At 35.7% G+C, this 12,241-nt stretch overlaps 1 protein-coding gene across 2 annotated transcripts in view; it reads left to right on the forward strand.

Moving 5' to 3' along the window:
- Positions 1 to 6,802, forward strand: part of TIAL1 (TIA1 cytotoxic granule-associated RNA binding protein-like 1) — a 40,896-nt gene extending 34,094 nt beyond the window's left edge. For both annotated transcript variants that reach the window (XM_009325901.1, XM_009325900.1), the window contains 6 exons: positions 1,071 to 1,179; positions 1,483 to 1,578; positions 1,665 to 1,749; positions 2,041 to 2,164; positions 2,626 to 2,765; positions 3,705 to 6,802. In XM_009325901.1, the coding sequence (XP_009324176.1) occupies positions 1,071 to 1,179; positions 1,483 to 1,578; positions 1,665 to 1,749; positions 2,041 to 2,164; positions 2,626 to 2,765; positions 3,705 to 3,822 (672 nt within the window). In that variant the 3' untranslated portion in view covers positions 3,823 to 6,802. The remainder of the gene's footprint in view (positions 1 to 1,070; positions 1,180 to 1,482; positions 1,579 to 1,664; positions 1,750 to 2,040; positions 2,165 to 2,625; positions 2,766 to 3,704) is intronic.
- The last annotated feature ends 5,439 nt before the right edge of the window (positions 6,803 to 12,241 follow it).

Genomic DNA, 12,241 nt, shown 5'->3' on the forward strand with positions numbered 1-12,241 from the left:
AGAGCGTTTCAAACATATGTACTATTTGCTCTGCCTCTCTTTCAAAGCGGTTGGGGGAAAAATTGCTCCTTGCAAGTGTTAGCAAACTTACCCCTTGCTTACTAGATATTTCTGCTTACAGTGTGAACTCATGTGATGTTAGATTGTCTTCTAATTCACGCTCAAGATGATAAGTTGAGCCACATGGGCCATGGACTCTTTTGTGTGTGCGTGTTCATACAATGGCTTTAATATTTAGAGAACTTACAAAGCAGTCTATGCTCAGACATGAATTGCATGCCTCCAGAGGGCAGAAGAGAGGATGGGACAGGGCTGCGTGCAAATAATAAATAAAAGGAAACTTACATGCTCAATCTATTTGTATCTCAGCATTACAGTTTCTTAGTAACTACCATTCAGCCTTCCCAGAACTTACGATTTTTCTAGCTAAACTTGGCCTATTATGTTGTGTGCATATTAAGATTCTGAAAAAATACATTCAGATCTTATTATACAGTGTCTCTTGCAAACACATACTGCATGGTATAAATGTTACTTGGGTTACATCTGAGAAATTTTTCAGTGAGGTATTTTGATGATTAAAAAGTCTTTCCTGACTTTTCATCTGTTACTATTAAATATACTTTTGTGTATTGTATTTTTAATACAGTCAATTGGCAAAATAATTTGATTTTTTTAAATAAAATTATAGTTGTTTTATTTCAGTAATTGCTTCTGGCATCTGTATGACCTTTGTACTTTTTTGGGCAGCCTTCAAATATTCAAATACAGATGCTTGTTGTATAAAGGTAGTATATATATGATTGTAGTTAGCTTCTAACCTGTGTGTAGGAAATGGGGGTGGGAGGAAGATTTTACCAAATCTTTTGTGAGAGCCTTCTCTGTAACTGATTGGCTTCACGTTACTTCATTCTTGGCTGCTTGCTGTGGTTGTTCAGAATTTCATGTACTTTTTAGTACTGTTACTGGTTTTGTCAACAGAATTAACTGACAACCAAGTCTTTCTTAGAAGTAGACTTGTACATCCTTCTTGTTTGGATGTGTTATAATCTTTATTTTAATCTCTTTAGGATGCAGAAAATGCTATTGTGCACATGGGAGGCCAGTGGTTGGGAGGCCGTCAGATCAGAACTAACTGGGCAACACGGAAACCGCCAGCCCCCAAAAGTACACAAGAAAGTAAGACCTTCGTGTAATGCTGTGTTGCGTTTGCTCTCTTGCATGGCACTGTTCAATGGAGGAATAAAACAACATGACTCCAAAATCATGTCACTTAATTACATGTCTAGCTTGACTTCCAGATCTTAAAGAATAGATTGTTTTTTGTATATTATATCAATGTAGTGGTGGCACTACTGGTCTGTCATAAAATATTGGTTGTGTTTGTTAAATGTATAATTCGTACTTGTGTACAAGGTAAGTATTTGGGACTTGGTGGTTACTGTTAGCTTACTGCTTAAAAACAGCCTTCTCTCTTTATAGATAATACAAAACAATTGAGATTTGAAGATGTAGTAAATCAGTCAAGTCCAAAAAATTGTACTGTGTACTGTGGAGGAATTGCCTCTGGGCTAACAGGTATGATTTGTTTCATTGCTTTTTTTATTATTGAAGCTTTTTGGACGCCAAGACGGTTACTAATTCAAAAACATTATATGTTGTAGATCAACTTATGAGACAGACTTTTTCACCATTTGGACAGATTATGGAAATAAGGGTGTTTCCAGAAAAAGGTTACTCATTTGTCAGGTATGGACAGAGAAAAATAAAATCTGTGATTTTGTTCATGTAGTAATGTTTCATTTTTCTGTAATTTCACTTGATTGAACTTCTGCTGATACATTAAAAGCTGTCACCGTATGTTCATAGAAAAATTTGGAACTTTTAAATGTGGCCACCAATCTTTTTACCTGAGAAGATGAATATCTGTGAAAGCAGATCTTTTTCTCTGGATTTCCTGTATGTATGGAGTCACTGTTTTTTAACAATCAGGTGAAAGTACTATAAAGCATAACATTAGTTTGTTTTTACGTTCTTTAGATTTTCAACCCATGAAAGTGCAGCGCATGCTATTGTTTCAGTTAATGGAACCACAATTGAAGGACATGTTGTTAAATGTTATTGGGGTAAAGAGTCCCCTGATATGACTAAAAACTTCCAACAGGTAACTGCACTTTAACTTTTTCATTGTATCACAAAAGCAAGTGTATATATCTGTAATGCCTTCCCACTTATAACAGCTAAATTTTGTGATAGTGTTCTTATGAAATTCCATGTTCTGTCTCAGTTATGTTCCAGTTGTTCATCAAATTGGGCTAGTGATTTTGATGGAATATCTGTTACTGTCTTCTGGATATGATTCAAGATAGGGAGAAACTTTGAGGTAATTCTGATTCTTGCTAGTTCACTTACTGCAGACTAGGTGACTGTCCAACCAAATATTCTTTGGTATTTCAAACACACTCAAAACACGTTTTTCAGTACAAGGATCTAATTAAGTCACAGTGATGTCTTATTTATTTTTAGCCCTGTGATTGATATAGCCAAAATTTTTGCCTTTAGCAGCACAAAAGGAACATAATCCATCTCTAGAACCTGAAGTACTACGAATTATTCTCTCCTTAGGTGGATTACAGTCAGTGGGGTCAATGGAGCCAAGTGTATGGAAATCCACAACAGTACGGGCAATATATGGCTAATGGGTGGCAAGTACCATCATATGGAATGTATGGCCAGGCATGGAATCAACAGGGTTTTGGAGTAGAGTGAGTAATTGTATTTAATTTTTTAGAATATTCCAAGAATGTTATATCTGAGTTTCAGGCTCATTTGATTCAAGGATTGCACAAGGTTTCAAGCCTTAGGTGGACTCCTATGTGCTTAAAGCTTAATGTTTAACGATTACCATGGACCAAATAATGGGGTGAGTCACTCTGACTTGTTACTTGATCACACGTTTTGTGGGTATGGGTGTTTTGAGACTCAAGGCACAAAGACTGCTTCTGTGGTAGAGTTTCGGATGGTGGTCTTGTCTGATACCTAAAAATTTTCTGGACTCTGACTTGAAGCGGTGAATACTGGAAAGTCTGAACCAGGGAGCCCAGGTATCTACCTAAAGGGTTCATAACCCTGGAGAGAAGAAACTACATACTGACATTTTAACTTGTGCAGTTTCAGAATTCGGGTGGGCTTTTAATACTTGATCTGTTGAAGACTGAAGTCTTCACAACAACTTTTTGTTTTAACATACTTTTAAAATAACTGCTTATATAATTCTTTGTTATCTCTTGCCAATTAAACATACCAAGCCCTGATAAACCTATCGCTGGTATTCATGCTAATTAGGTGTTGGGAATTTTTTGCATTTCTGCATCACTGATGTTGACTTACAGCCACCTGCATATGTACATGCCTTTGGAGGCGGTTGTCCTATGCAACTAGTACCCAAGGTTTGTGGGGCTTTTTTTTCTTTGTTCTTAAAAAGCTTATGATACTTTAAAGAATCCCATGTTGTAGCACTTAACCTGAATTAGTTATTAAAGAGAAGAAAAAATTGTTCTATTTTGGTATGAATAGTAGTGTCGGAAGCCTGTTTTACGTTCTCTTTTTCTAGTCTGTTGTCTTCTAAACGACTTGACTAGCTTGCATGATTATTTTTCTTTTTTTTTCCTTTCCTTTTTTTAACTATCCTGTTTCTTTTTAAGCCAATCTCCATCTGCTGCCTGGATGGGTGGATTTGGTGCTCAGCCTGCCCAGGGACAAGGTGCTCCTGTAATACCTAACCAAGCTGGATATGGTATGGCAAGCTACCAAACACAGTGAGCTGGGACTCTGTTTAAAAGTGTGTATTTCATGATAGGCTGCAGTTTCCAGTGACATTCTGAAGACTGGAATGTAGAAAATGAAAAAAGAAAATATTTATTTTAAAAATGGAAATGTTTGGAACCTTTAGCACAGCTTTGCTTTGGTGAAGGACACAAATGTCTTCTAGTTCTGCCTTTTTAAGTTTTTGTTCATGATGGATATGAACATGTTTTTCTTTGTGTACAAAAATTAAAAATAAAGTCAATAAAGACAATTCTGACTACAAATTTTGATATAGTAGGAGAAATGGCTAATCAATTTGATCTTTAGGTTACCATTCCATTTTTTTGTTGTCTTCAGTGTTTTATATCACTGTGCTTTTTAAGAGAAATGACGTTGAAAAACAGCAAGTTGCTTTTAGTTGAACACACATCCTGAAATAAACTGTGGACCAATCATTACAACCTGCTAGACAGTATTGATTTTTCAAGAAACCTATGGGCATAGCTCAGAAAGTATATGTAGGTCTTGGAATAATTTTTTAAAAAAATATTTAATTTTTCTACATGCTTAAAGAAAACAGTCTGATACAAAGAATAGTTGTCTACAATGAAAAACAGTACTGTCTGAGTAATTTCGCATAACTTTCACTGTCCACATTCAGGCACACATTAAAACTTTTCAGAGCTGGTTTGCTTACTAAGACTGTAGTAATTTGCATTTAATTTTGAGAAGTAAAAAAGTTTTTGCAAGTATGTTGTTTGTATTCAAATCAGACAGTCATACTTATGCTTTTACATAAAGTTTGAAGGCTACACATTGTAAATATTTCATAATTACAGTGTTTCAAAAGCATGCTCAAACATAGAAGTAGCAATGTAATTATTCAAAGTAATACTTAATATACTCTACTGCTTTAAATGCAGTAGATTGACAAGAATGTGCAAGACTGACATTTCCAAAGTTGGCTATTATGTAAAGTTACATAAAGAACTATAACAAAGAGCCTTAATTTTAATTTCATAAATCTTTAATGCATCACCTTTTTGTCATTAGAAATACGAATTTTTTGCTTTACATTATTTGGTATGTAAATACCTTGGTTAACAACCTTGTAAACCTATTTCAAGGTTATTATAAGTTGTATAGTATCTTGAGTGTTTTGAAAAATCTTGATGTTTTTTAAGTCTAGAAATATTTTGCCCAAGAATTTTTTAACAAGATTGTTAAAAACATCTTATTTTAGAGACTATTCAATGTGCCATTTGGTAAATGGAGATGCAGTTGAAACAGTACACTGAGTTGTGACTTATTTTTAATTAAAGTTTTTGTCTTTATGGGTGGTTTGCATGTGATGAACCTGTACAGAGGCTGGGTTGTTTGTGTACTGAGTGTGTAAATGGATAAATCATGAAGATGTTTAAATGGTATACTTGGGTTATTTCTGAATTATTTTATGGATACATTGATATAAACTGCCTCAATAAATTTGAAGTTGAAAATGAATGTAAGTTAGATATAAGTACTGTGTCTTACCTGTGACAGCTAGGGGGTGCAAATGTTTCAGCTGTATGCTGAAATACACTGAGGCAGGCACAATTAAAAAACGTAGGATTTGCAGTGATAGTTCAGTGAAGCAAACTTGCATTTTAAAAGAAATGGAATGTTTGATTTTAGAGATGATAGTTCTAAATGAGTGTCTGAGAAGCTGCATATTTTGTTTTCTGTTTCTTACCATGCAGGTGTTGCAAGTTGGAATAGATTTTGAAATGGAAACTTGCAGTTTTGTTAAACCCAGCCAGGTTGTGCAAATAACTACACTTAATGCTGTAGCAAATCACATGAGGTTTTTTCCTCCTCTTTTACTTGACAGGCTAATAGTACCTTGACTTTTAGGTCAGGTTGAAAGTGAGATATACTGGAAGAGCAATTTAGTCAGGTGGCTCAACTGTACCCAGAGATACTTGTAACTCTGGGCATCTAATGCATGCAATAATGACTGCAGTTAGCGTGGAACCATAAGTGCTTGTGATGACAGAATTGGCCCTTTATCTCTGTTTCTCCTTTATGGTATACATAGCGTTTTTCCGCTCAAGATAGGAATCTTGTCTACGGGACTCTTTGTTTTTCTATAAATTTTGTATATATGTGTATATCTACGCGAGGATCGGCCTATACATTGTAGTTTGGAAAAAAAATCACAAGTAAGTCTGCATTTTTGTTACACTTACCTGGTTTAAAAAAAAAATCACGAGTCAGTAGATATATGAATTGCAAGTTACTTTAGGATTTCTTAAGACTTCTTTTGAAATCTGGGGTTTCTACATATTTCTAGGTGTTTGACATACGACTATGTTCTGGATGCATGCTGGTATGTAAGCAGTATGTTCTTTAGGCGCTACTGAAGATTTAGATGATGCAAGTACATTGCCACATAAATGCCCATATAAATGGGTGTAAGATTAAGGCAGTGATCTTTCAGGTTTCAATGTGTAGATCACCTTAAATCTGATTACTTAATATGCCTGCTGTAGAGCTGGGCCGTACCTGACCTGTGTTTCAGGATGAAAGATAGGATATACTTTCTCGTTTAAGTCTTTTGTCATTGATTTTTATACAGATTTTCTTTAATGGTGATATTTCTTCGCAGACTGCTCAAGATATGGGAGTCTCCACTGTCCTTTAATGTTTCTATAGCACTGCAAGGAAGAGTTGTAATTTGGATTGCTTTCTACTTGGTAGTGTTCATAAATGCATCACCGACAATTTTTTGGCACCAAAGAGCCTCTTGCACCATACTGCTTTTATGAGTGACTGTTACACTGTTGTAATTTCTCTAACTACAGAAATCAACCACTACCTAACCCCTTTACCACTAGGATTTGGATTTCAAAAAGTATTGATTTATCATGGCTTAAGTTGATGCGTGCAACCTGAAGCAAGGTTGTATTCTGCATTTGCAGAAAATGTTCAATAAAAGTGAAACATGATAAAGGGCTTATCCTGTATTGTCATCTGTCAAAACATTGTCCCTCTTTGCTGTAAAACTGACAGCAGGCATACAAGGCTGAACTTGTAAACTATGCACTTGCAATCATGTAAAAGATGTTTTATTTAAAATTTTTCATAGAAAACCATTTTGTATTTTGCAGAGTTGCAGTAGCAAGGCTGTAAGTCTAAGGTTACATGTAGCTTTTCATCAGTCCTGCCTCCTTGTGTATATTTGTTAACAGTTTTCAGACGTACTCTTCCTGCAGAACCTTCTTCCTTACTACGGTAACTTCATGAGACAGCTATTCACTGTATCAGAACCATTTCCTTCATTTCACTCGCCAAAAAAGTCTCACAGTGAATAAGGCTTAGTTTTGCAGAAAATTAGTGATTTGTTTTTCTTGTGTTTGTACACAAGGAAGCAGACTTCAACTGTATGGACATGATTAGTGTCTGATACTTCTTAATTATCTGACTGTTTTTGAACAAGGGCGCAAGTCTTTGTTTTAATCACGTGGAACTGTTTTCTGGTCAGCAATAAAAGATTTTGTTGCACTGTTCTTATATTGCAAGAGGCAGGCAATCTTTTCTTCAGTATACTTCAAAAAAATGGATGGGGTTTGTAAAGAACTGCCTTGTTCCAACTTGAATCTTCATATATAGATACAATTTGGGATCTGGATTGCTGCTGTAATAGCGAAAGAAAGTTCTTTTGAAACTGAGTGAGAATTTATTTGTTCTGATCACATGTGGTGCCTGTTCAGCATTGGTAGATTTAAAGGTTTCACAATGCAGTAATGTTTCTGTTCATAAAAAAGGCAACTGCAAGGCAGTAGCTGCTGGGAAGGTCTTTGTCGTGTTTCATTTCGGCCAACTTTTGTGAATCCAGTTGATTGTTTAAAAAAAAAAAAATTAAAAAGCTATTTGTGTTTTTCAGTATCACATGGATAAAATCCCCCTCCCCCCCTTTACCATCACTTCAGATCAAAGACAATGCTGAAATGTTTACTTGACTGTTTTACTTTAAAAAGAAACGGAACTTTATGTTGATGAGTGAACACGGATTCTGTCACCTTTCTGGGGATGTCTGCTGATGTAGATCATGGATGTGAATGACATCCTCTGCTCACTGACATTTAAAGGGTAATGACTCAAAGTTAATTTGACATCAGTAGTGATTATTTGAATACAAGTTATTCTTGCTTAAATACACAGCCACTCATGCTTTGATTAAAGCTGATCTGAATCTTCTTGGTTATTAAAGTATTCCTGATACGCTGTGGGAAGAAATACTGCTTTACCTTGTATCTTAGTATTCAAGCTGTCAATAAGACATCGGAGTTGCATAGACGGTATGTTTTTGTTCAGAAGAAGAATACTTAATGGAGTTGTGTCAGGGAATTCAGTGTAAGCTGACTTTTCTGTAGTGATGGGTGATAACATTTGAATATTTCCCTTTGAAAACAAGGGATCAGTCACTATTATTTGCATGAACCCAGGTTCTCACTGATCCCAGATGACTCGGCAGCTGTCTCTCCCAGCCACTTGCAGGGAAGGGAGGAGGAGGAAAGGGAAAAATAGTGAGACTAGGTGGTATGCATGACAGTCTAGTGTGCATGATGCAGCAGCATCAGTGCCAAGTTGTATTGTCAAACACATTTAAAATCATGATAGGCTTACGCAGATACCGTGGCAGTATCCAAAGGATTGTGATGGTTCAGACACAAACTTGCTTTATCTCCTTGCTTAAAATAATGTTGCTTTAAAATTACAAAAATAGAAAACACATAACCTTTGGCTATTTTCTTTTTGGTTCCTGAGAAAATAGATGCACATTAAACAGCCAAGCTAGAATACCTAAGTTGACTAAACAAAAAAAGAAAACTTAAAGGGGCAAATTGCGTTAAGCCTCTGAATTTGTGAACCTTTGCTTAATTTAGACCTCTTAGCTTGGCATTCTATTGCTTGCCTGTATTGACCCCTTTTGTTTGTATAACTGAAGTAGTTTGAGATACGCACGGCTGTTTGTTGAATGTCTTCCCATTAAATGTATAATTTCTGGAGCAGGGGTGGGTAGAAATTGAATAAGAATCACAAATCTACCACATGAAACACTGAATAATGGCTTACTTTTCCTAGATGGAAATTGACTTAACTAGAGCCGACTCTGTAGAAGTTTAAGTATCACAGGTGATGATGAAAAGCTGCCATCCTCCATTTGAGTAGCTAGTTCTTTGACCTTAATAAATAGAGAATTATTATTGGGGTGTTGTTCCATGAAAAATGCTTTGTGGTTTCTGTGGTCCTTTCAGTGAAGTGTATCTTTTTCATTCCACAAATGATTTGTTTCCTTTAATGTTGGGTTATCAAGCATGATGGGAAAGACCAATTGATACAGTTTATTGCTTGGTTCAAATCTTCGAACTCAGGTACTGACTGCAAGGAAAATAACCCTCTTAGTTATTAAAAGGACCATTTAATTTTGCAATATACCTTTGTAGAACCATTTCTACTTGAGTTCTACTTGCACCTGAAAGCACAAGGATGCTACATGAATACGCCTTAGACCGTAAAGATGGAATCAACCTCTTGGAGCCGCTGTTACATGCTACAGCTACCGTACCGGATCACTGTTGTACAGTCAAATGCTGGAAACACTTATGCCTTGCTGCTGGCTTTGTTTTAAGTGCAAAGCTTGTGTTCTGTAGAGAATAAAGCTGTCCTGTGTATTTGCAAATATTCAGAGAAGGCTGAGATCCAACATTATTTTCTGAACTCTTGCTATCTTAGTATGAATTTGGGCTTCTTTCATGTACAGGTATGCGCTATGGTTTTGTAGGAGAAATTTCTGTTGTATTTGTGACTAATTATCTAAAATCATGGCTAATTTCAGACAGACTTTAAGAAAAATAAAATATGAATGTTTCTAGGATACTATTCCTAGATGAATCTTGCCTCCTCCTTGGATTTATGTACTCCATGGAATATGAAAGTCCATGAAACGTCTCTCAAATGACTTAAAAGGGACATTTTCAGAAGTGAGCAAATTACTATAAACTTGCAGTATGCATATAACAAGACCTTGTTCTAGAAGTGTAACAGCTGTTCATATGTATTGCCAATATATTTTGAAATGGTCCATACCTGAGGTCAGAGGACCAACATACATTGCTGAATATATGTTGCATTTTGAAGAAGATTTAAGGCCAGTATGCAAGGTGATGCTGTGTTCACGTTGACTTCTGAGAGTATTCCTTCCAGCATCTTTTTGCTTTATGGCCTTTTAAGAAACAATATAGAACCTGTCCTCCGAGATGTATATACGGAAATTAGGCAAGGTATGCGATATTATGCTTTAAATACATTTTACAAGGTCACAGCATCTAGCAAGAAGTGTCTAATAAGCTGTATAGGTTAGAAAACTGACATTTCATTGAAATGCTTCTACAGCAAAATCTTACTGGATGGTATTGCCAGTCTTTTCTGTCTGTATGACTTCTAAATAAAAAGGAAGGCAAGATGCAGTCTCATTAGAAGTATCCAAGTATGTCCAAATCTCAATTTACTGAGGCTGTAGAAACAGGCATTCCTTCGTGACTATTTTCATTGTAGAAAATACGTATGGATACTTAAATGGTGGGTTGTGATTTAATTATTGTTATGGTTATGTATCTCTCACTTGTACCCTGTCTATTTTGCTGTTACTCACTTTAATTATGTATGTTTCTAGTCAACAGAGTTGTACTTGCTTCTCATGCACAAGGAGCCAATCTGTTGCATTTGCATCTGGTTCTTAGCAGAAACACACGCTGACCTCAGGTATCATTTTTAATGTTCCCCTGTATTGCAAAAATCTTTGATTTCTGTACTCTGCATGTTCTAATATTTACAGATGGATGTTGAAAGCATGTGTTAAGTATCCCCCCCCCCCTTTTTTTTGTATTTTTGGGTTTGTACCAGACTGGACATAATTCACAAAAACTGACATTTCTTTACTGTGCCCCTCCATCAGTCCTAACTACGTAGAGTCCAGAGGGGCTTAGAATGCTTTTAAGGTTTTGATGATTTCTTAATTCGATTCTAGTTGAATATGTGAATGTTGTTTTACCAAGTCAAGTTTTTATTGCTGTAAAATTGGTTATTGAAAACCGTATTTCTTCATCTCAAGTTTTAATTCATGGTGCTACTTTATTTTCTGAAAGCTGTTTTTAAATCCTGCAGGTACCCTGGAGGGCAAAAAAAAAGACAATGTTTGCTTTTTTGTTTTTCCCCTTCAATTTAAAGGCAATATAAAAGGAAAATAAAATTCCTTCACCTTAATTCTTTCTTCTTTATAGAACAAAGTTGAAGAAACTCGAGAAGTAAGATTAGTTTAGCAGGAAGGTTTTTATCAAACTTAAATATGTATTTAATACTAACCTAATGAAACGGTTTTACTTCTTCACTGCCAGATGCAAAGAACAACGTAAAACTTCGTTTTAAAAAAATTCACCCACTTAAATTGCAAACTTTGAAACGCTTGGTCTTGTTTTTTTCTTAGTGCAATTTATGAAGAGGTCTAGGTATAACTAATATAAGGTAGGAGCACTACTGGAATTACTTAGCCTGTAATTCAGTTTCTGTATGTTTAAATGTTGCTGCCAGAGTTTTGCAGTCTGTATTTTGGCATGCATAAAGCTGCTGGAGTTGGAGGTACTGAGGAATGTTCCACAAGATTAGGGATAAAAGTTGACCCTGTGAACCTCCTTATACTAGAAGGTATTACAAGGAGTAAGCTAGAGCTTTCTCTGAGTTCAAAGTGAGGGGGTGCTGGACAAATTTCCCTGATTTATTTAGGCAAGCCTGAAATAGAATACAGTTTTCTTCCAGAATTCTCTTCAAAGCTGTTTTATGCTGTGTACCTTACAGGAAGGGTATGTTTATATTTTCTCCATGTGTATCTTATTAAAAGATTAAAAACATGTTTTATTACCTGCTCTTTTACTCTGGTATTTGTGAATCTTCAGATAGTAAATGTATTTAGCTAAGAGTTACAAAACTTGATTTGAAACTAAAAATAGGTTGCTGGTTTAAGGTTAATATAACTAAAAAGTGACTCTTGGCTTTGAACTGAAAAAAATACCGGATCTTAACAACATCAAATCACGTTGCTTTCTCCAAAAGGAGTAGGCTTAACCACACTCTAGTGTATTCTAGCGGTGAGCCTGTCACTAATTTCTTTGTGTTTAAACTGTGAAAACATAGGAGCTAAAATACTTCGATTCGGGGGAAAAAAAAAAGATGAGTCCCTCTAGGTTCATGATACTCGCTCTGCATTTCAGCATTGGCTGATTTGGAAGGAAAAACTTCTAAGCCATGTTTGCCAGCCCATCGTGAACACTTAAGATGAATGTTCATGAAGTTTGAAACCTGCATTTATGTATTGAATCTATGATACTCTGAACGG

Source organism: Pygoscelis adeliae, unplaced genomic scaffold (genome assembly GCF_000699105.1).
Source record: "Pygoscelis adeliae isolate BGI_AS28 unplaced genomic scaffold, ASM69910v1 Scaffold4, whole genome shotgun sequence".
Taxonomy (NCBI): domain Eukaryota; kingdom Metazoa; phylum Chordata; class Aves; order Sphenisciformes; family Spheniscidae; genus Pygoscelis; species Pygoscelis adeliae.